This window comes from Scyliorhinus canicula, chromosome 6 (assembly GCF_902713615.1).
Source record: "Scyliorhinus canicula chromosome 6, sScyCan1.1, whole genome shotgun sequence".
Classification (NCBI taxonomy): domain Eukaryota; kingdom Metazoa; phylum Chordata; class Chondrichthyes; order Carcharhiniformes; family Scyliorhinidae; genus Scyliorhinus; species Scyliorhinus canicula.
This window is the reverse complement of record NC_052151.1, coordinates 225520195-225539675: the sequence shown is the minus strand read 5'-3', so window position 1 is coordinate 225539675 and position 19481 is coordinate 225520195. Positions and strand designations below refer to the sequence as shown.

The 19481-nt window shown below is 50.6% G+C and overlaps 1 protein-coding gene across 1 annotated transcript in view; it reads right to left on the bottom strand.

Moving 5' to 3' along the window:
- Positions 1-15445: 15445 nt before the first annotated feature.
- LOC119968064 (plasma protease C1 inhibitor-like) overlaps positions 15446-19481 on the bottom strand; it is a 50208-nt gene continuing 46172 nt past the window's right edge. The window contains exon 7 of the mRNA XM_038801164.1: positions 15446-16000. Coding sequence (XP_038657092.1) covers positions 15747-16000 — 254 coding nt within the window. The 3' untranslated portion in view covers positions 15446-15746. The remainder of the gene's footprint in view (positions 16001-19481) is intronic.

The following is a 19481-nucleotide window of genomic DNA, read 5'->3' as shown; positions in this document are numbered from 1 at the left end:
AGTCTGTCCGTGAGGGACCCTGTTTAAAGAGGGAGTCTCTCCGTCAGGGACCCTGTTTAAAGAGGGAGTCTCTCCGTCAGGGACAGTGTTTAAAGAGGGAGTCTGTCCGTCAGGGACCCTGTTTAAAGAGGGAGTCTGTCCGTCAGGGACCCTCTTTAAAGAGGGAGTCTCTCCGTCAGGGACCCTGTTTAAAGAGGGAGTCTCTCCGTCAGGGACCCTGTTTAAAGAGGGAGTCTCTCCGTCAGGGACCCTGTTTAAAGAGGGAGTCTCTCCGTCAGGGACCCTGTTTAAAGAGAGAGTCTCTCCGTCAGGCACCCTGTTTAAAGAGGGAATCTCCCCGTCAGGGACAGTGTTTAAAGAGGGAGTCTCTCCGTCAGGGACAGTGTTTAAAGAGGGAGTCTGTCCGTCAGGGACCCTGTTTAAAGAGGGAATCTCCCCGTCAGGGACCCTGTTTAAAGAGGGAATCTCTCCGTCAGGGACCCTTTTTAAAGAGGGAATCTCTCCGTTAGGGACAGTGTTTAAAGAGGGAGTCTCTCCGTCAGGCACCCTGTTTAAAGAGGGAATCTCCCCGTCAGGGACCCTGTTTAAAGAGGGAGTCTCTCCGTCAGGGACCCTGTTTAAAGAGGGAGTCTCTCCGTCAGGGACCCTGTTTAAAGAGGGAGTCTCTCCGTCAGGGACCCTGTTTAAAGAGGGAGTCTCTCCGTCAGGGACCCTGTTTAAAGAGGGAGTCTGTCCGTCAGGGACAGTGTTTAAAGAGGGAGTCTCTCCGTCAGGGACCCAGTTTAAAATGGGAATCTCCCCATCAGGGACAGTGTTTAAAAAGGGAGTCTGTCCGTCAGGGACCCTGTTTAAAGAGGGAGTCTCTCCGTCAGGGACAGTGTTTAAAGAGGGAATCTCTCCGTCAGGGACCCTTTTTAAAGAGGGAATCTCTCCGTCAGGGACCCTTTTTAAAGAGGGAATCTCTCCGTCAGGGACCCTTTTTAAAGAGGGAGTCTCTCCGTCAGGGACAGTGTTTAAAGAGGGAGTCTCTCCGTTAGGGACAGTGTTTAAAGAGGGAGTCTCTCCGTCAGGCACCCTGTTTAAAGAGGGAGTCTCTCCGTCAGGGACCCTGTTTAAAGCGGGAGTCTCTCCGTCAGGGACCCTGTTTAAAGAGGGAATCTCTCCGTCAGGGACCCTGTTTAAAGAGGGAGTCTCTCCGTCAGGGACCCTGTTTAAAGAGGGAGTCTCTCCGTCAGGGACCCTGTTTAAAGAGGGAGTCTCTCCGTCAGGGACCCTGTTTAAAGAGGGAGTCTCTCCGTCAGGGACCCTGTTTAAAGAGGCAGTCTCTCCGTCAGGGACCCTGTTTAAAGAGGGAGTCTCTCCGTCAGGGACCCTGTTTAAAGAGGGAGTCTCTCCGTCAGGGACCCTGTTTAAAGAGGGAGTCTCTCCGTCAGGGACCCTGTTTAAAGAGGGAGTCTCTCCGTTAGGGACCCTGTTTAAAGAGGGAGTCTCTCCGTCAGGGACCCTGTTTAAAGAGGGAGTGTGTCCGTCAGGGACCCTGTTTCAAGAGGGAGTCTCTCCGTCAGGGACCCTGTTTAAAGAGGGAGTCTCTCCGTTAGGGACCCTGTTTAAAGAGGGAGTCTCTCCGTCAGGGACCCTGTTTAAAGAGGGAGTCTCTCCGTCAGGGACCCTGTTTAAAGAGGGAGTCTCTCCGTCAGGGACACTGTTTAAAGAGGGAGTCTCTCCGTCAGGGACCCTGTTTAAAGAGGGAGTCTCTCCGTCAGGGACCCTGTTTAAAGAGGGAGTCTCTCAGTCAGGGACATTGTTCAAAGAGGGAGTCTCTCCGTCAGGGTCCCTGTTTAAAGAGGGAGTCTCTCCGTCAGTGACCCTGTTTAAAGAGGGACCCTCTCCGTCAGGGACCCTGTTTAAAGAGGGAATCTCCCCGTCAGGGACCCTGTTTAAAGAGGGAGTCTCTCCGTCAGGGACCCTGTTTAAAGCGGGAGTCTCTCCGTCAGGGACCCTGTTTAAAGAGGGAATCTCTCCGTCAGGGACCCTGTTTAAAGAGGGAGTCTCTCCGTCAGGGACCCTGTTTAAAGAGGGAGTCTCTCCGTCAGGGACCCTGTTTAAAGAGGGAGTCTCTCCGTCAGGGACCCTGTTTAAAGAGGCAGTCTCTCCGTCAGGGACCCTGTTTAAAGAGGGAGTCTCTCCGTCAGGGACCCTGTTTAAAGAGGGAGTCTCTCCGTCAGGGACCCTGTTTAAAGAGGGAGTCTCTCCGTCAGGGACCCTGTTTAAAGAGGGAGTCTCTCCGTTAGGGACCCTGTTTAAAGAGGGAGTCTCTCCGCCAGGGACCCTGTTTAAAGAGGGAGTGTGTCCGTCAGAGACCCTGTTTAAAGAGGGAGTCTCTCCGTCAGGGACCCTGTTTAAAGAGGGAGTCTCTCCGTTAGGGACCCTGTTTAAAGAGGGAGTCTCTCCGTCAGGGACCCTGTTTAAAGAGGGAGTCTCTCCGTCAGGGACCCTGTTTAAAGAGGGAGTCTCTCCGTCAGGGACACTGTTTAAAGAGGGAGTCTCTCCGTCAGGGACCCTGTTTAAAGAGGGAGTCTCTCCGTCAGGGGCCCTGTTTAAAGAGGGAGTCTCTCCGTCAGGGACCCTGTTTAAAGAGGGAGTCTCTCCGTCAGGGACCCTGTTTAAAGAGGGAGTCTCTCCGTCAGGGACCCTGTTTAAAGAGGGAGTCTCTCCGTCAGGGACAGTGTTTAAAGAGGGAGTCTCTCCGTCAGGGACTCTGTTTAAAGAGGGAGTCTCTCCGTCAGGGACCCTGTTTAAAGAGGGAGTCTCTCCGTCAGGGACCCTGTTTAAAGAGGGAGTCTCTCCGTCAGGGACAGTGTTTAAAGAGGGAGTCTGTCTGTCAGGGACCCTTTTTAAAGAGCGATTCTCTCCATCAGGGTCCCTGTTCAATGACAGGTTGTGTCTATCCTATTTAGAGTGTGTCTGTTCCCCTAGTTGGGAGTTAATCATGAACAGTGCCAGCATTTTCTTTGTGTCATTCATTATCTGTGTCCGTGCCTCTTTCACCCCCCCCCCCCCCTCTCTTTCATTCATTATCTCTGCCTCTCTCTCACTCTCTGTCTCTCTCCCAATCTGTTCCTGTCTCTTAGATTTCATTGGGCAGCGGAGTGTCAACAGGCATTTGAAGGCCTGAAGGCTGGGTTAACCACTGCTCCTGTGTTGGAGGTTTAGGCGAGGCTTCGTGATCAGACTGAGCTGAAGTACCTGACCTTAAAGAAAGATGCCGAGCCTTAGAGAAATGGACCTTCTTGTCCAGGGAGCTGTCAATCAAGAGGGATTCCAGTTTCGCGAAGACAAAGAATCTGAAATGAACTAACTTATTATCAATGTTTGCCTGTTTTGGTTTCATTCAAAACATTTAAGTTCATGGTCAATTGTCATCAATGAGCAAGTGAAAAGGTGAAAAATGAAACCATCATTGAAGTTGATGGTTTCATTTTTTTTTCTGGGGGGGAGGTGTCATGGGAGCGCTCCTTCAAGAAAGGTCTTATCACATGACGTCGGTGATGTAATTTGTGTGGGTGGAGCTGGGCTGTGGCGCTTTGAGTTTGGGGCTGGTTTGAACTGCACAGGTTGGAAGAAGTCTCGCTCTCGCTTCCTTTTACAGCTGTTCCCAGACTACTTGGTAACTTAAAAGAGATAAGTGCTTTCTGGAAGGAATGCTGTTTGCAAAGGGGAACAGAGTATCACTAACACGTCTTATACCAGTCAGAATGCCGTGTGCTCGGCCACACCTTTGAAAAGGGGTTTCTGGTTTTACTTGGATTTTGTTATTGAATTGGAACAGTTAAGGGGAAATTCATTAAGGGTTATACATAGACTGCTGTAGCTGTGTGGGGTATTTGATAAAAGTTCTTTCTGTATGTGTTTGTACAAATGTCACTAAATTCGTAGAATAAACTTTGTTTTTGATTAAAAGTGCCAAAGATCTCGGTTGAATAACAGCTGAAAGGCGGGTCCTTGTGCTCATCGTAACCAATAAACAGTTATAGGTCAGGTGAACACCATGACAGACTTTGGAGTTTTGTTAAAGCCTGGCCCATAACACTGGGGTCTGGAGACTGGGGGTTTGGGGACTGCGGGACTAGGGGACCGAGATAGAGAGGGCTATATGGTCTGGAGGAGGTTACAGAGAAAGGGAGGGTTGTAGGGGCTGGAGGAGGTTACAGAGATAGGGAGGGTTGTCGGGGCTGGAGGAGGTTACAGAGATAGAGAGGGCTATATGGTCTGGAGGAGGTTACAGAGATAGGGAGGATTGTAGGGACTGGAGTTTACAGAGATAGGGAGGGGTGTAGGGGCTGGAGGAGGTTACAGAGATAGGGAGGGTTGTAGGGGCTGGAGGAGTTTACAGAGATAGGGAGGGTTGTAGGGGGCTGGAGGAGGTTACAGAGATAGGGAGGGGTGTAGGGGCTGGGGGAGGTTACAGAGATAGGGAGGGTTGTAAGGACTGGAGGAGTTTACAGAGATAGGGAGGGCTGTAGGGACTGGAGGAGGTTACAGAGATAGGGAGGGTTGTAGGGGGCTGGAGGAGGTTACAGAGATAGGGAGGGGTGTAGGGGCTGGAGGAGGTTACAGAGATAGGGAGGGGTGTAGGGGCTGGAGGAGGTTACAGAGATAGGGAGGGGTGTAGGGGCTGGAGGAGGTTACAGAGATAGGGAGGGTTGCGGGGACTGGAGGAAGTTACAGAGATAGGGAGGGTTGTCGGGGCTGGAGGAGGGTACAGAGATACAGAGGGTTGTAGGGGCTGGAGGAGGTTACAGAGATGCGGAGGGTTGTAGGGGCTGGGGGTTACAGAGATAGGGAGGGTTGTAGGGGCTGGAGGAGGTTACAGAGATTGGGAGGGTTGTAGGGGCTGGAGGAGGTTACAGAGATCGGGAGGGTTGTAGGGGCTGGAGGAGGTTACAGAGATAGGGAGGGTTGTCAGAGCTGGAGGAGGTTACAGAGATAGGGAGGGTTGTAGGGGCTGGAGGAGGTTACAGAGATAGGGAGGGTTGTAGGGGCTGGGGGAGGTTACAGAGATGCGGAGGGTCCAGGACTTAATGGAACTTGAAAGCATTAATGTTAATTTTGAAACATTGAGGTGTTGCAGAACCGGGAGGCAGTTTGGGACAGCGAGCACGGTGAGCGTGTCAGGGGCAGATACGCCAGGGCACTGTCAGGCGATGGACGTGTAAAATGGCGGACTGAGTGATGATGTAAACGCATGTGCCGAATCTCACCTTCGGTCAAACACTCTGATTTAATCTTCGACGGATTCCAAGGAGAAGGATGGAGTCGATTGCGGGGAAACATTGTTTGGAATGGTTGGTGGGCGCTTTGCGAGCAAAGGAAGGGATCGGTGCTGTAATGAGGAATGATATCGGCATTGGAGGCCAAGACGTAGAAATTTAAGAATGTGGTTGAATGTTTTGCATGTTTGCAAACTGAACATTTGAATAAAAATATTTTTAAAAATACGGGGGGCTCGTAAGAAAGCTCTAAGAATAATCATGGGTGATTTTCAAATGGGCAAGGGTAGCCTCGGGGAAGATTGTTTCTTCGATCAATATGTTGAGAAACCAAGCAGGGCGCCAGCTGTTTAGGGTTTCGTACGCTGTGATGAGATGGGATTAATCCATGATCTTGTTGTCAAGGACCCTCTGGGCAAGAGTGATCATTGCGCGCTTGAATTTCAGATTCAGTTTGGGGGCAAGAAATATTCGACCTGGACTAGAACATAAGAACTAGGAGCAGGAGTCGGCCATCTGGCCCCTCGAGCCTGCTCCGCCATTCAATGAGATCATGGCTGATCTTTTGTGGACTCAGCTCCACTTTCCGGCCCGAACACCATAACCCTTAATCCCTTTATTCTTCAAAAAACTATCTATCTTTACCTTAAAAACATGTAATGAAGGAGCCTCAGCTGCTTCACTGGGCAAGGAATTCCATAGATTCACAACCCTTTGGGTGAAGAAGTTCCTCCTAAACTCAGTCCTAAATCTACTTCCCCTTATTTTGAGGCTATGTCCCCCTAGTTCTGCTTTCACCCGCCAGTGGAAACAACCTGCCCGCATCTACCCTATCTATTCCCTTCATAATTTTAAATGTTTCTCTAAGATCCCCCCTCATCTTTCTAAATTCCAACGATTACAGTCCCAGTCTACTCAACCTCTGCTCATAATCCAACCCCTTCAGCTCTGGGATTAACCTAGTGAATCTCGTATTTGCGTGTGAAACCACGGTTATATCGGCATCGGGACAGCGTTGGTCACCGTGGGCTGTACAGGGAGATGAAAGGTTAGGACAGATGGCAGATCATTTAGAAGATACTCGATTCTTCCCAACCAAAATATATCCCGGATGGGAAGAAAGATTCTAAGGTGGCGAACGGTCGGGGGGTGGTGGAGGGGTGGGGTAGCTAAGCAATGAAGCATCAGGACAAAAACTTAAAGCAAAGGACCGGGTTCCATCCCGGCCCCGGGTCACTGTCCGTGAGCGGTTTGCACATTCTCCCCGTGTCTGCGTGGGTCTCACCCCCCCACAACCCACAGAGGTGCAGGGTAGGTGGATTGGCCACGCTAAATTGCTCCCTTAGTTAATATAAAGAAAGGATGTGGGTTCCCTTCGAGGTGGAGCAGGGAAGATTCACGGCGTTGATTCCGGAAATGAGGAGCTTGTCTTCTGAAGAGAGACTGAGCAGTTTTGGTCCATACTCACTGGAGTTTCGAAGAATGCGGGGTGATCTTATTGATGGACATAAGATGCGGAAGGGGATTGACAAGGTGGAAGCAGAGCGGATTTCCCCTTGCTGGACATTCTAGAACGAGAAGCCATAGTTGAGGGGTGGCAGATTTAAAACAGAAATTGGGAGGATTTGCTTCACGCAATGAGTGGTGAATGTGTGGGATTCCGTACTCCGGCGGTGGACATCGGAACACTAAACAGATTCAAGGGGGAGATCGACAGGGTTTCAATCAGTCACGAGATGCAGGGATACGGGGAGCGAGCAGGAAGGTAGCGATGAGGCCAGGATGAGATCAGCCGTGATCGTGTTGAATGATGGAGCGGACACGAGGGAGGGTCTCAATCCCCCCTCCCCCCGCGCCCAGTCTCAAACCTCCCAACCTGGCTTAGGGTCCATTTAACGCTGAACCAACATCCCAATGCCTTGTGTTATGGGCCAGGGTTTAGAGAACCCCAAAGTGTATCATGGAGATCACCTGACCCACAACTTTGAATAGATTTTGGTTATGGGGATCACAAGGGCCCACTTTACAGGTGTGATGCAATAGAGATCTAAAGGAATAAACAAAACCATGTTTATTGATGAATCCAGTTAACACTTTATAAACACACAGTAAACAATTTAACAACTATCAACGGCAATAATCCCCACAGATACAATATTCTATCAGTAACCCTTCATAACTTTCCTAACAACATCCATAAGACCAAAAGACCCTTTTTACAGGAAGACAGCAGGTTTAAATTCTCTACCGAAACAGGCATTACTTTGAAATCACCCAAATGAACATTCTTTAGCTTGTAGAGATAGCCATACACATCTGCTGGCTTCCACTGCAGCTCTCCGCTCTGAAAACAAAACTAAAACACATAGACACAGCTTTGCGCTCAAAGCGAAAGTAAATGCCGAGGCACAGCTCAGCTCCACCCACACACTGACATCACTGCAGCTATTTGCTAAACCCCCATCTCTTAAAGGTACTCTCACTCTGCCTCCGCCACACTCTCAGGCTGTGCATTCCAGATCCCAAACACTCTGTGCCTGAAAATACTTTTCCTCTGGTCGCCATTGGCAAGCCATGTTGCAGCTGTACAGAACCTTAGTTAGGCCACACTTGGAGTATAGTGTTCAATTCTGGTTGCCACACTACCAGAAGGATGTGGAGGCTTCAGAGAGGGTGCAGAAGAGAGTTACCAGGATGTTGCCTGGTATGGAGGGCATTAGCTATGAGGAGCGGTTGAATAAACTCGGTTTGTTCTCACTGGAACGACGGAGGTTGAGGGACCTGATAGACGTCTACAAAATTATGAGGGGCGTAGACAGAGTGGATAGTCAGAGGCTTTTCCCCAGGGTAGAGGGGTCAATTACTAGGGGGCATAGGTTTAAGGTGCGAGGGGTAAGGTTTAGAGGAGATGTATGAGGCAAGTTTTTTACACAGAGGGTAGTGGGTGCCTGGAACTCGCTGCCGGAGGAGGTGGTGGAAGCAGGTACGATAGTGACATTTAAGGGGCACCTTGACAAATACATGAATAGGATGGGAATAGAGAGATACGGACCCAGGAAGTGTAGGAGATTTTAGTTTAGACGGGCAGCATGGTTGGCACGGGCTTGGTGGGCCGAATGGCCTGTTCCTAAGCTGTAGTTTTCTTTGTTCTTTTGTTCTTTGCTTCTCTCACCCAAGCCCCTCCTCTTGGAGACGGTACAGAGGAGATTCACCAGGATGTTGCGGTTACGGAGAGAGGTTGGAGAGGCTTGGGTTATTTTCTCTGGAGCAGAGACGACTGAGGCGGGGGGACCTGATCGAGGTGGACAGGATTATGAGGGCCATGGACAGGGTGGATAGGGGGGCAGCTGTTCCCCTTTGTTGGTCAGTCACAAAGGGACGCAAGTTCAAGGTGAGGGTTCGGAGGTCAGAGGGGATTGAGGGAAATCCTTTTCACCCAGAGAGCGATGGGAGTTCGGGATCAACTCTTTGAAAACCAGCTGTCCCTACCAGAAAAATATCCTAATAGTAATTTTATTCGAGATTCGTTCGGAAGCTGGAATTGGAAAAACTTCTTGTTGGCAGTGAAGAAACCTGACCACCTTTAACAAATAAGTGGAGGAGCGCTTGGAGTGTCATCTCTTTCAAGGTTAGGGGGCCAAGGAGGGGCTGGTTTAGCACAGAGCTAAATCGCTGGCTTTGTTAAAACAGACCAAGGCAGGCCAGCAGCCCGGGTTCAATTCCCGTACCAGCCTCCCCGAACAGGCGCCGGAATGTGGCGACTAGGGGCTTTTCACCGTAACTTCATTTGAAGCCGACAGTGGCTGGTTTAGCTCACCAGGCTAAATCGCTGGCTTTGAAAGCAGACCAAGGCAGGCCAGCAGCACGGTTCGATTCCCGTACCAGCCTCCCCGAACAGGCGCCGGAATGTGGCGACTAGGGGGCTTTTCACAGTAACTTCATTTGAAGCCGACTCGTGGCTGTAAGCGATTTTCATTTTCAAGTGCTGGGAAGTGGGATTAATGTAGATATGGTGCACAATGATATGTATATATATATATACTAAGGAGTGCAAAGGGTTAACAAGATGAGTTCACGTATCCCAACGATGTCATCGTCCGAAGATTCAAAAGACTGACTGCCAGTTACTTGACTACGATGAACATGCAGAATCGCTGGAACCACTTGATCCAAGCGATTGAGCGAGAATTAGGGTTCGCACTCGAGGATGGTCAGATCTCAGCCCCACCCGTACTCGCCTTCTTGGACCCTGGGCCAGAAACGAAGATTTCCACAGATGCGAATCAGGATGTGATTGGGGCATTCCTCCTAAAGAATGACGATGCTTTTTGGAGACCCACTGGAACAAGTAATCAGGAACCTAAGAAGGTTCACTCTACACTACAGGGAGGCTTATCATTGCCGACGCATTGCCGTGCTCCAGAAACTGATGCCTTTTATAAGACTACTCGGTGATGCCCTCTAGTGTTGAGATACATGAACGTCACCTTGTTAACCCTTTACTCCCCTTAGATTAGACATATCATTACATCGTGTTGTTTAGTCAGCGTGGATTCGATGGGCCGAAGGGCGTCTTCTGCACTGTGTGATCCTACGCCGCTAATAAGCAGGTCTTTTTGGGAAGTGGCAGGCAGTGACTAACGGGGTCCCGCAGGGGTCAGTCTGGGCCCCAGCTATTCACGATATACTGTCATGTGAGAGGACCTTTAAGAAATGGGGGTGTATAAAAATAGCTGTAGTGGGTGTACCTTTAAGAAATGGGTGGTTATCAGTGATGTCAGTGTGGGTGGAGCTGGGCTGTCTGTCTGCTTTTTACTTTCGCTTTAGGCTGTTTGCTACAAGGTGTGTTTCAGTTTCATTTTAGATTTGGAAACGCTGCAATCACAGCAGGATGTGTATGAATCTGCAAGCTTATGGATGTCCATTTGGGGATTTCAAAGTGGTAACTGCTCTCAGTCGTGAAGTTAAACCTGATGTCTTTCTGTAAAGAGGGTTTTTCTGTCTTATGGATGTTGCAAAGAAAAATTAAGAGTTACTTAGAGAGTACTGTATTCTTTGGAGGATTTATTGGCGCTGATAGTTGTTCAGATGTTTACTGCGGGTTTATAAAGTGTTAACCAGTTTCATAAATAAACATTGTTTTAATTTAAAAGACTTCTGCTGAGCCACACCTGCAGAGTAGGGCCGTGTGCTCCCCATAACCACAATCTATTCAAAGTTGTAGGTCAGGTGAACTCCATGATACACTTTGGGGCTGTCTAAACCCTGGCCCATAACAGCACATCAACGATTTGGATGAAGGAACCAAATATAATTTTTCAAAATTTGCTAACAACGTGAAACTCGGCGGAGATGTGAGTGGCGAGGAGGATGTTAAGAGTCTTCAAGGTGATTGACACAAGTTGAGCGAGAGGGCAAATGCCTGGCAGATGCTGTGTAACGTGGACAAATAGGTCCATCGCTCCTTGAAGGCGGAGTGGCAGGTGGACAGGGTGTTGAAGAAGGCATTCAGCAGGCTGGGTTTTATTGGTCAGAATATTGAATACAGGAGTTGGAACATCGTGTTAAAGTTGTACAAGACATTAGACAGACCACACATGGAATACTGTGTTCAGTTCTGGTCACCCTATTATAGGAAGGATATTGTTAAACTAGAAAGAGTACAGAAGAGATTTACGAGGCTGCTAACAGGACTTGATGGTCTGAGTTATAAGGAGAGGCTGGATAGGCTGGGACATTTTTCCCTGGAGCGTAGGAGGCTTAAGGGTGACCGTATAGAGGTCTATAAAATAATGAGGAGCATCAATAAGGTAGATAGTCAACATCTTTTCCCAAAGTCAGAGGAGTCTGGAACTAGAGGGCAGAGGTTAAAGGTGAGAGGTGAGAGGTACAAAAGAGACATAAGACATAGGAGCAGAATTAGGCCATTCGGCCCATCGAGTCTGCTCCGCCATTCAATCATGGCTGATATTTTCTCATCCCCATTCTCCTGCCTTCTCCCCGTAGCCCCTGATCCCCTTATTGATCAAGAACCGATCTATCTCTGTCTTAAAGACACTCAGTGATTTGGCCACAGCCTTCTGCGGCAAAGAGTTCCACAGATTCACCACCCTCTGGCTGAAGAAATTTCTCCTCATCTCTGTTTTAAAGGATCGTCCCTTTAGTCTGAGATGGTGTCCTCTGGTTCTAGTTTTTCCTACAAGTGGAAACATCCTCTCCAGGTCCACTCTATCCAGGCCTCGCAGTATCTTGTAAGTTTCAATAAGATCCCCTCTTATTTTTCGAACCTCCAGCGAGTACAGACCCAGAGTCCTCAACCGTTCCTCATACGACAAGCTCTTCATTCCAGGGATCATTCTTGAGAACCTCCTCTGGACCCTTTCCAAGGCCCCAGCACATCCTTCCTTAGATACGGGGCCCAAAACCGCTCACAATACTCCAAATGGGGTCTGACCAGAGCCTCATACAGCCTCAGAAGTACATCCCTGATCTTGTATTCTAGCCCTCTCGACATGAATGCTAACATTGCATTTGCCTTCCTAACTGCCGACTGAACCTGTATATTAACAGGTTCGTGAACAAGGACTCCCAAGTCCCTTTGTATTTCTGCTTTCCGAAGCATGTCCTCATTTAGAAAATAACGTGTTTGCAACCTTCTCCAAAGTTGTCCTACATTCTCAAACCGACTGCCACCACGTTTATCGCAAAGTCTGCCTCAAACATGGTGCAACAATCATCGCTTGTTCAACAGACCAGGGCTAAGAAGAGAACCCTATTACCCGGGCCCCATTCCATGGGTTGGTCACGCCAAGAAATTCACGGCAGGGAATATTTATACATCCGCATCATTCTGGCCACTTCATCAAATTATTTTTCTTGAAGTAATAATGATGGACACAGGTTTGGCGCCGGCTGATGTTATGAGTTCCCACGACTCACAAGAAAGCAATTTTGGACCATCAGGAGAGAGAGCAGCAACCTCGTTATCTCTAAAGAGGCACAAATACTCTGACTGTGGAAATCTATTTCCAGGGTCATGCGCAAAGGCCCTTTTTAAATTGCTGATGCAAAGCCCCGGTCAGTGGAGATGGCCCATCTGCGAAGACAAAGGAACTTCAAACATCTGGCAAACTCATTCATGGATGATATGTTAATGATAGTGCGCCATCCTTCAAATTCAACTGTGCGTGTGTGCGTGTGTGCGTGTGTGGGAGTGTATGTGACTGTGCATATGTGTGTGTGTATCTATTTGCGTGTGTGTGCGCATGTATGTGTGCACATGTGCATGTGTGTGCGCATGCGTGTGCATGTGCACGTGTGGGTGCACGTGTCTATGTGCAAGTCTGTGTTTGTGTGCACGCATGTGTGCGCCTGTGCATGTGTGTGTGTAAATATGCGTGCGTCTGTGTGCAAGTGTGCCTGCACACGTGTATGCGTGGGCGTGTGGTGTTTGTCAGTATGTGTGTTTGTGTATGTGAGTGTGAGTGCGTGGGGGTGTGTGTGTGTAAATGGGTGTGTCAGTGTGTGGGCGGTTGGGTGTGTGAGTGTGTAAGAGTGCGTGTGAGTATGTGTGTGTGTGTGTAAGAGCGGATGTGTATCTTGTGTGCACGTTTGAATTGAAAATGAAAATCGCTTATTGTCACGAGTAGGCTTCAAATGAAGTTACTGTGAAAAGCCCCTAGTCGCCACATTCCGGCGCCTGTTCGGGGAGGCTGGTACGGGAATTGAACCGTGCCGCTGGCCTGCCTTGGTCTGCTTTCAAAGCCAGCGATTTAGCCTGGTGAGCTAAACCAGCCCCTGTCGGCTTCAAATGAAGTTACTGTGAAAAGCCCCTAGTCGCCACATTCCGGCGCGGCTGGTACGGGAATCAAACCGTGCTGCTGGCCTGCTGGGTCTGCTTTCAAAACCAGCAATTTAGCCTGGTGAGCTAAACCAGCCCCTGTTTGTGCAATCGATGTATGTTTGAATGGGTGTGTGTGAGAGTGTGTGTGAGAGTGTGTGTGAGAGTGTGTGTGAGAGTGTGTGTGAGAGTGTGTGTGAGAGTGTGTGTGAGAGTGTGTGTGAGAGTGTGTGTGAGAATGCATGTGTGTGCTAATTTGGGCATTGAGAAAGAGAAATTATTCCATTTACAGATTTCATTCCGTATGTTGACAAGCTTCGCCTTTCTATTTGACAGACCTGGCTCAATAATAAACCACCCATGTTGTTGTTAATTGAAAAAACCTAGGACATTGAGTGGAATCAAGAACAAAGAAAAGTACAGCACAGGAACAGGCCCTTCGGCCCTCCAAGCCTGTGCCGACCATGCTGCCCGTCTAAACTAAAATCTACACTTCCTGGGTCCGTATCCCTCTATTCCCATCCTATTCATTTATTTGTCAAAATGCCCCTTAACTGTCACTATCGTCCCTGCTTCCACCACCTCCTCCGGCAGCGAGTTCCAGGCACCCACTACCCTCTGTGTAAAAAACTTGCCTCGTACATCTCCTAAACCTTGCCCCTCGCACCTTAAACCTATGCCCCTAGTAATTGACCCCTCTAAGCCGAGTTTATTCAACCACTCCTCATAGCTAATGCCCTCCATACCAGGCAACATCCTGGTAAATCTCTTCTGCCACCCTCTCTAAAGCCTCCACATCTTTCTGGTAGTGTGGCGACCAGAATTGAACACTATACTCCAAGTGTGGCCTAACTAAGTTTCTACCAAAAGGTATTGAGGAATATGAGGAGAAGGTGGATAAATGGAGTCAGGTCATAGATCAGACAGGATCGCAATGAACGGATAGTGTCGAGGGGCTGAATGGCCTCCTCCTGTTCCTGTGTAATAGGCTGGAGAAGGGGCTGGATGGGGCCTCCTCCTGTTCCTGTGTAACAGGCTGGAGAAGGGGCTGAATGGGGCCTCCTGTTCCTGTGTAACAGGCTGGGGAAGGGGCTGAATGGGGCCTCCTCCTGTTCCTGTGTAACAGGCTGGAGAAGGGGCTGAATGGGGCCTCCTCCTGTTCCTGTGTAACAGGCTGAAGGGGCTGAATGGAGCCTCCTGTTCCTGTGTAACAGGCTGGATAAGGGGCTGAATGGGGCCTCCTGTTCCTGTGTAACAGGCTGGAGAAGGGGCTGAATGGGACTCCTCCTGTTCCTGTGTAACAGGCTGGAGAAGGGGCTGAATGGGGCCTCCTGTTCCTGTGTAACAGGCTGGAGAAGGGGCTGAATGGGGCCCCCTCCTGTTCATGTGTAACAGGCTGGAGAAGGGGCTGAATGGGGCCTCCTCCTGTTCCTGTGTAACAGGCTGGAGAAGGGGCTGAATGGGGCCTCCTGTTCCTGTGTAACAGGCTGGAGAAGGGGCTGAATGGGGCCTCCTCCTGTTCCTGTGTAACAGGCTGGAGAAGGGGGTGAATGGGGCCTCCTCCTGTTCCTGTGTAACGGGCTGGAGAAGGGGCTGAGTGGGGCCTCCTCCTGTTCCTGTGTAACAGGCTGGAGAAGGGGCTGAATGGGGCCTCCTCCTGTTCCTGTGTAACAGGCTGGAGACGGGGCTGAATGGGGCCTCCTCCTGTTCTTGTTTTCTCAGCAATACCCTCCCTCATCTAATCCAGGGAAAGTTAGGGACTGCGTCTAAACATCGTCTCTCCGCTCTCCAATCTGCAACTGGACAGGTGGGCTCCCTGTAAATACTCCCTCTCCTCAATCAGCCTCTTGCCTGATATTCCTGGGAGCGTGCCCAAATGCTCCATCTCTTACCTCCCCCGACCCATGTAATGCGTGGAAATCCTACAGTGCAGAAGGAGGTCATTCAGCCCATCGAGTCCGCACTGACCCTCCGAAAGAGCACCCTACCTAGATCCACCTTACCTGCTCATCTTTGGGGACTGTGGGAGGGAAGCGGAGCCCCCGGAGGAAACCCACGCAGACACGGGGGGGAGAACGTGCAGATTCCGCGCAGACAGGGACCCAAGCCGGGAATCGAACCTGGGAGACCCTGGCGGTGTGAGGCAGCAGCGCTAACCCACCGTGCCGGCCCGCGCTGATGGAAATGTAGGGGCCGTCCCCAAGCCGGGGCGCCCCCCAAACCCAGTCCACTCGCCCACCTTACTGCAGGGAGCGTCCCTCAACGCGGAACGCCGCTCCAGCCCCAGGGGAGCGTCCCACAGTCGGGGATTGAAGAAAAGACGCAGAAGCGAAAGGTCGATTCAGTTTCCTTTTATTGGAACGCACGTTTGCAAGGTTAGCGGCAGGGGGGTCGGGTGGAGAGGGGGGGGGTCATGCGGGGTAGAGTGTGGGGGGGTCGGGGGGGGGGGGAAAGCGGTCAGGGGGCGCCGGGGAAGTTAGGTCGTGAAACATCCAGCCAGGGGACGGGCGACAGCGGGAGGGGTCGAGCAAAGAGGGCGGCAGAAATACTCCGCAGGAGAGGGGGCGCGGGGTGGGGGGTTGCGGTTGACCGGAGCGGCTGCCGGGACGAGGGGTTGGACGTCCCCGTCTCCCCCTTCACTGCGAGGGGTCCACTACCCGACCAATGAACAGCGGGACGTCCAGCTCGTCATTCCACAGCAGCAGGAGGAAGGGCCGCTGCAGCTCGAACACCAGCACGTTGCGCGCCACCGATATAGCGGTGACGGCGGCAGCCTCCACCCCCTCCTCGTTGAGGGTCAGCTCCACCCGGTGCTCGGCGCTGGAGATCTCCATCCTCTGCCTGGCCACCATGCCGCACAGGTTGGGCTCCTGCAAGACGTCGAGCAGCCCTGTGGAGAGGGAGAGAGAGAGAGAGGGTTGTTGTGTTACACTTCTTCATGTAGCATGAGCTGCTTCCTTGATGTGCACTCTGACAAAGGAAGGTCCAGACTTGGAGATAGCTTTAACACATTTATTGAACAATTCTCCTACTTGGGTTTGACTCTCCTGCTAATGTTGCCATAGTAACTCAGTCTAACTAACCAGTCTGCGCTAAGCCATGTGGTGGGTGTGATGCTTCTGATCTGCCCCTGTCCTACTCTCTCAGTATCACCTGTGGAAAGAGACAGAGCATGTGTGCCCTGTCCTTACATATGGGTTTCATAGACTTTACAGTGCAGAAGGAGGCCACCCGGCCCATCAAGTCCGCACCGGCTCCCGGAAAGAGCACCCTACCCAAGGTCAACACCTCCACCCCATCCCCACAACCCAGCAACCCCACCCAACACCAAGGGCAATCCTGGACACCAAGGGCAACCCATCATGGCCAATCCACCCAACCTGCACATCCCCGGACCGCGGGTTGTGTAATGCCCCCTTGTGGTAGTGTCACCTCTGGGTGTCTTGACCGAGACCATTGACCATTGGCCGAGTCCTATTCTATGTGTTCATTGGCTGTATGTCTGTGTGTCGCAATGTCTCTGGTGCTCCCTCTAGTGTTTAATAGTTGTAGTGTATTTACATTAAACCCTTGTGTATTTACAGTGATGCATGTGACCACAAGGGTGACAACCTCACGGGGTAGAAGGAGGCCCTTTGGCCCATCGGGCCCACCACTGGCTCGTTCGAAAAGCAATCCAGTGTCTCTGACACTATGTCCTTCCCTTGCATCCCTTGCAATTCATTTCCATTTGATTATCTCACTTCGGTCCCACCACGTCAATTGAGAGTCAATTATCCTTCACAACATTAACGCCACGGCAACGGCGGGGGTGGGGGGGGGGGGGGATGTGGCGGGAGCTGTACCAAACGCTGGTTAGGCCCCAGCTACAGTACCGTGTGTAGTTCTCGTCGCCACACTATAGGAAGGATGTGGTTGCGCTGGAGAGGTTGCGGAGGGGATTACCCAGGATGCTGCCTGGCCTGGAGCGTCCCAGCTATGAGGAGGGGCTGGTTAGGCCGGAGTTAGAGCCGGGAAGGCTGAGGGAGGGGGGTGGGGGAGCTGATGGAGGTGAATAAAATTTTGAGGGACATAGACAGGGAGGCTACGAAGAAACACTTTCCCCTCAGTAGGGGGGGGTCAACAACCAGGGGGCACGGGTTAAAGGTCGTGAGGTTTAAGGGGATGTGAGGGGAAAAAAGTTTTATCCCAGAGGGTGATGGGAATCTGGAACTCGCAGCCTGAAAGGGTGGAGGAGGCGGAACCCTCACAACGTTTCAGAAGCATTTCGATGAGCACGTGAAACGCCAGAGCGTACAGGGCTACGGAGCAAAGTGACGGAAAACGGGATTAGAACAGGTCAGCTGGTCAGCATAGGAACGATGGGCCGAATGGGCCTCTTTCTGTGCTGTAAAACTGTGACTCTATAGGACATACAAGGAGAAGGAGGAAGCCCTTCAGCCGCCTCCAATTTGCTCCACCAATCGATGGCCGCCCCAGTATGTAAGGGACAAGGAGAAGTTTGACCCTGGATACGGAGGGATTTCCTTACGAGGAGAGGTTGAGTATTCTGGGCCTGTCCTCAGTGGAGTTTAGAAGAATGAGAGGCGACTTTATTGGGACATATCCTGTCCAGTCCCGTTAGAATTTTATACGTCTCTATGAGATCCCCCCTCATTCTTCTGAACTCCAGTGAGAACAATCCCAACCTAGTCAATCTCTCCTCATATGACAGTCCCATCATCCCTGGAATCGGTCTGGTAAACCTTCGCTGCTCTCCCTCGAGAGCAAGAACATTCTTCCTCAGAGACGGAGACCAAAACTGCCCACAATACTCCAGCTGTGGCCTCCCCAAGGCCGTGTACAATTGCAGCAACACATCCCGGCTTCTATACTCGAAGCCTCTCACAATGAAGGCCAACATACCATTAGCCTTCTTTACCGCCTGCTGCATCTGCATGCTTACCTTCAGCGACTGGTGCACAAGGACACCCAGGTCTCGCTGCATGTTCCTCTCTCCTAATTTATGGCCACTCAGATAATATTCTGCCTTCCCATTATTGCTATCGAAGTGGATAACCTCGCATTTATCCACATTATACCGCATCTACCATTCCTCACTCAACTTGTCCAAATTGATGTGTTATGTACGCTGGTCTAACACTGGCTGCAACTGGATGCAGCTTTAGCCAAAAGATACTCCAGACCTTGAAGTTAGTTCAATCTGATTGATTGAACCAGTAGCACAGTTAGCACAGTTCTCTGTGAGTTCGGCTCTCTGCGAACCTCAGCGCGGTTACTCTGTCTGACTGAAGCAGACTAGCTCTTAGCCACGTGCTGGAGGTGTGATGCTGTACATACACCCTGACTCACTCTGTAGATGTTCATCAGAGGAAAGAGGCGGAGTGTGAGTGCCTCGTGCCTTTTATAGTCAGATCACACCCCTGAGTGTCCTGCCTGCTTATTGGTCATGTCCTGTTCTCTGTGTTCATTAGCTGCCTGTCTTGATTTCAGTCATGACACAAATCAGACTGAAGGATCTCTGCAGCCTCCTCACAGCTCACCCTCCCACCCAGCTCTGTGTCATCTACAAATGTGGAGATACAATATTTAGTTCCCTCATCTAAATCATTGATAGATATTGTGACGAACTGGGGTCCTAGCACCGAGCCCTGTGGAACCGCATCATCACAGTCTGCCATATGGAAAAAGACCCATTAATTGCTACACTTTAGACCATAAGACATAGGAGCAGAATTAGGCCACTCGGCCCATCGAGTCTGCTCCGCCATTCATTCATGGCTGATATTTTCTCATCCCCATTCTCCTGCCTTCTCCCCATAAACCCCAGATCCCCTTATTAATCAATTCCTGTCTTCGCCCCAGCTTTCTATCCATCTCAATGCACTACCCCAATCCCATTAATTTAAATTTTAATCTCTTATGTGGGAGTTTGTCGAAAACTGTCCAAATACACCACATCGACTAGCTCCCCCTCACCACCTCCACGAGTTACATCCTCGAAACATTCCGGTGGATTTGTCAAGCATGATTTCCCCTTCATCAATCCATGCTGACTCCTGCCACTAAGTGCTCTGCGATAAAATCTCTGATAACAGATTCTACATGAAGCTCCCTCTACATGACCCTGACAGTGTGTCCCCCACTTTATACCCAGTGTCAGCATCGAGCTGTCCCAGGACAGGTACAGCACGGGTTAGATACAGTGTAGAGCTCCCTCTACATTACCCTGACAGTGTGTCCCCCACTTTATACCCAGTGTCAGCATCGAGCTGTCCCAGGACAGGTACAGCACAGGTTAGATACAGTGTAGAGCTCCCTCTACATTACCCTGACAGTGTGTCCCCCACTTTATACCCAGTGTCAGCATC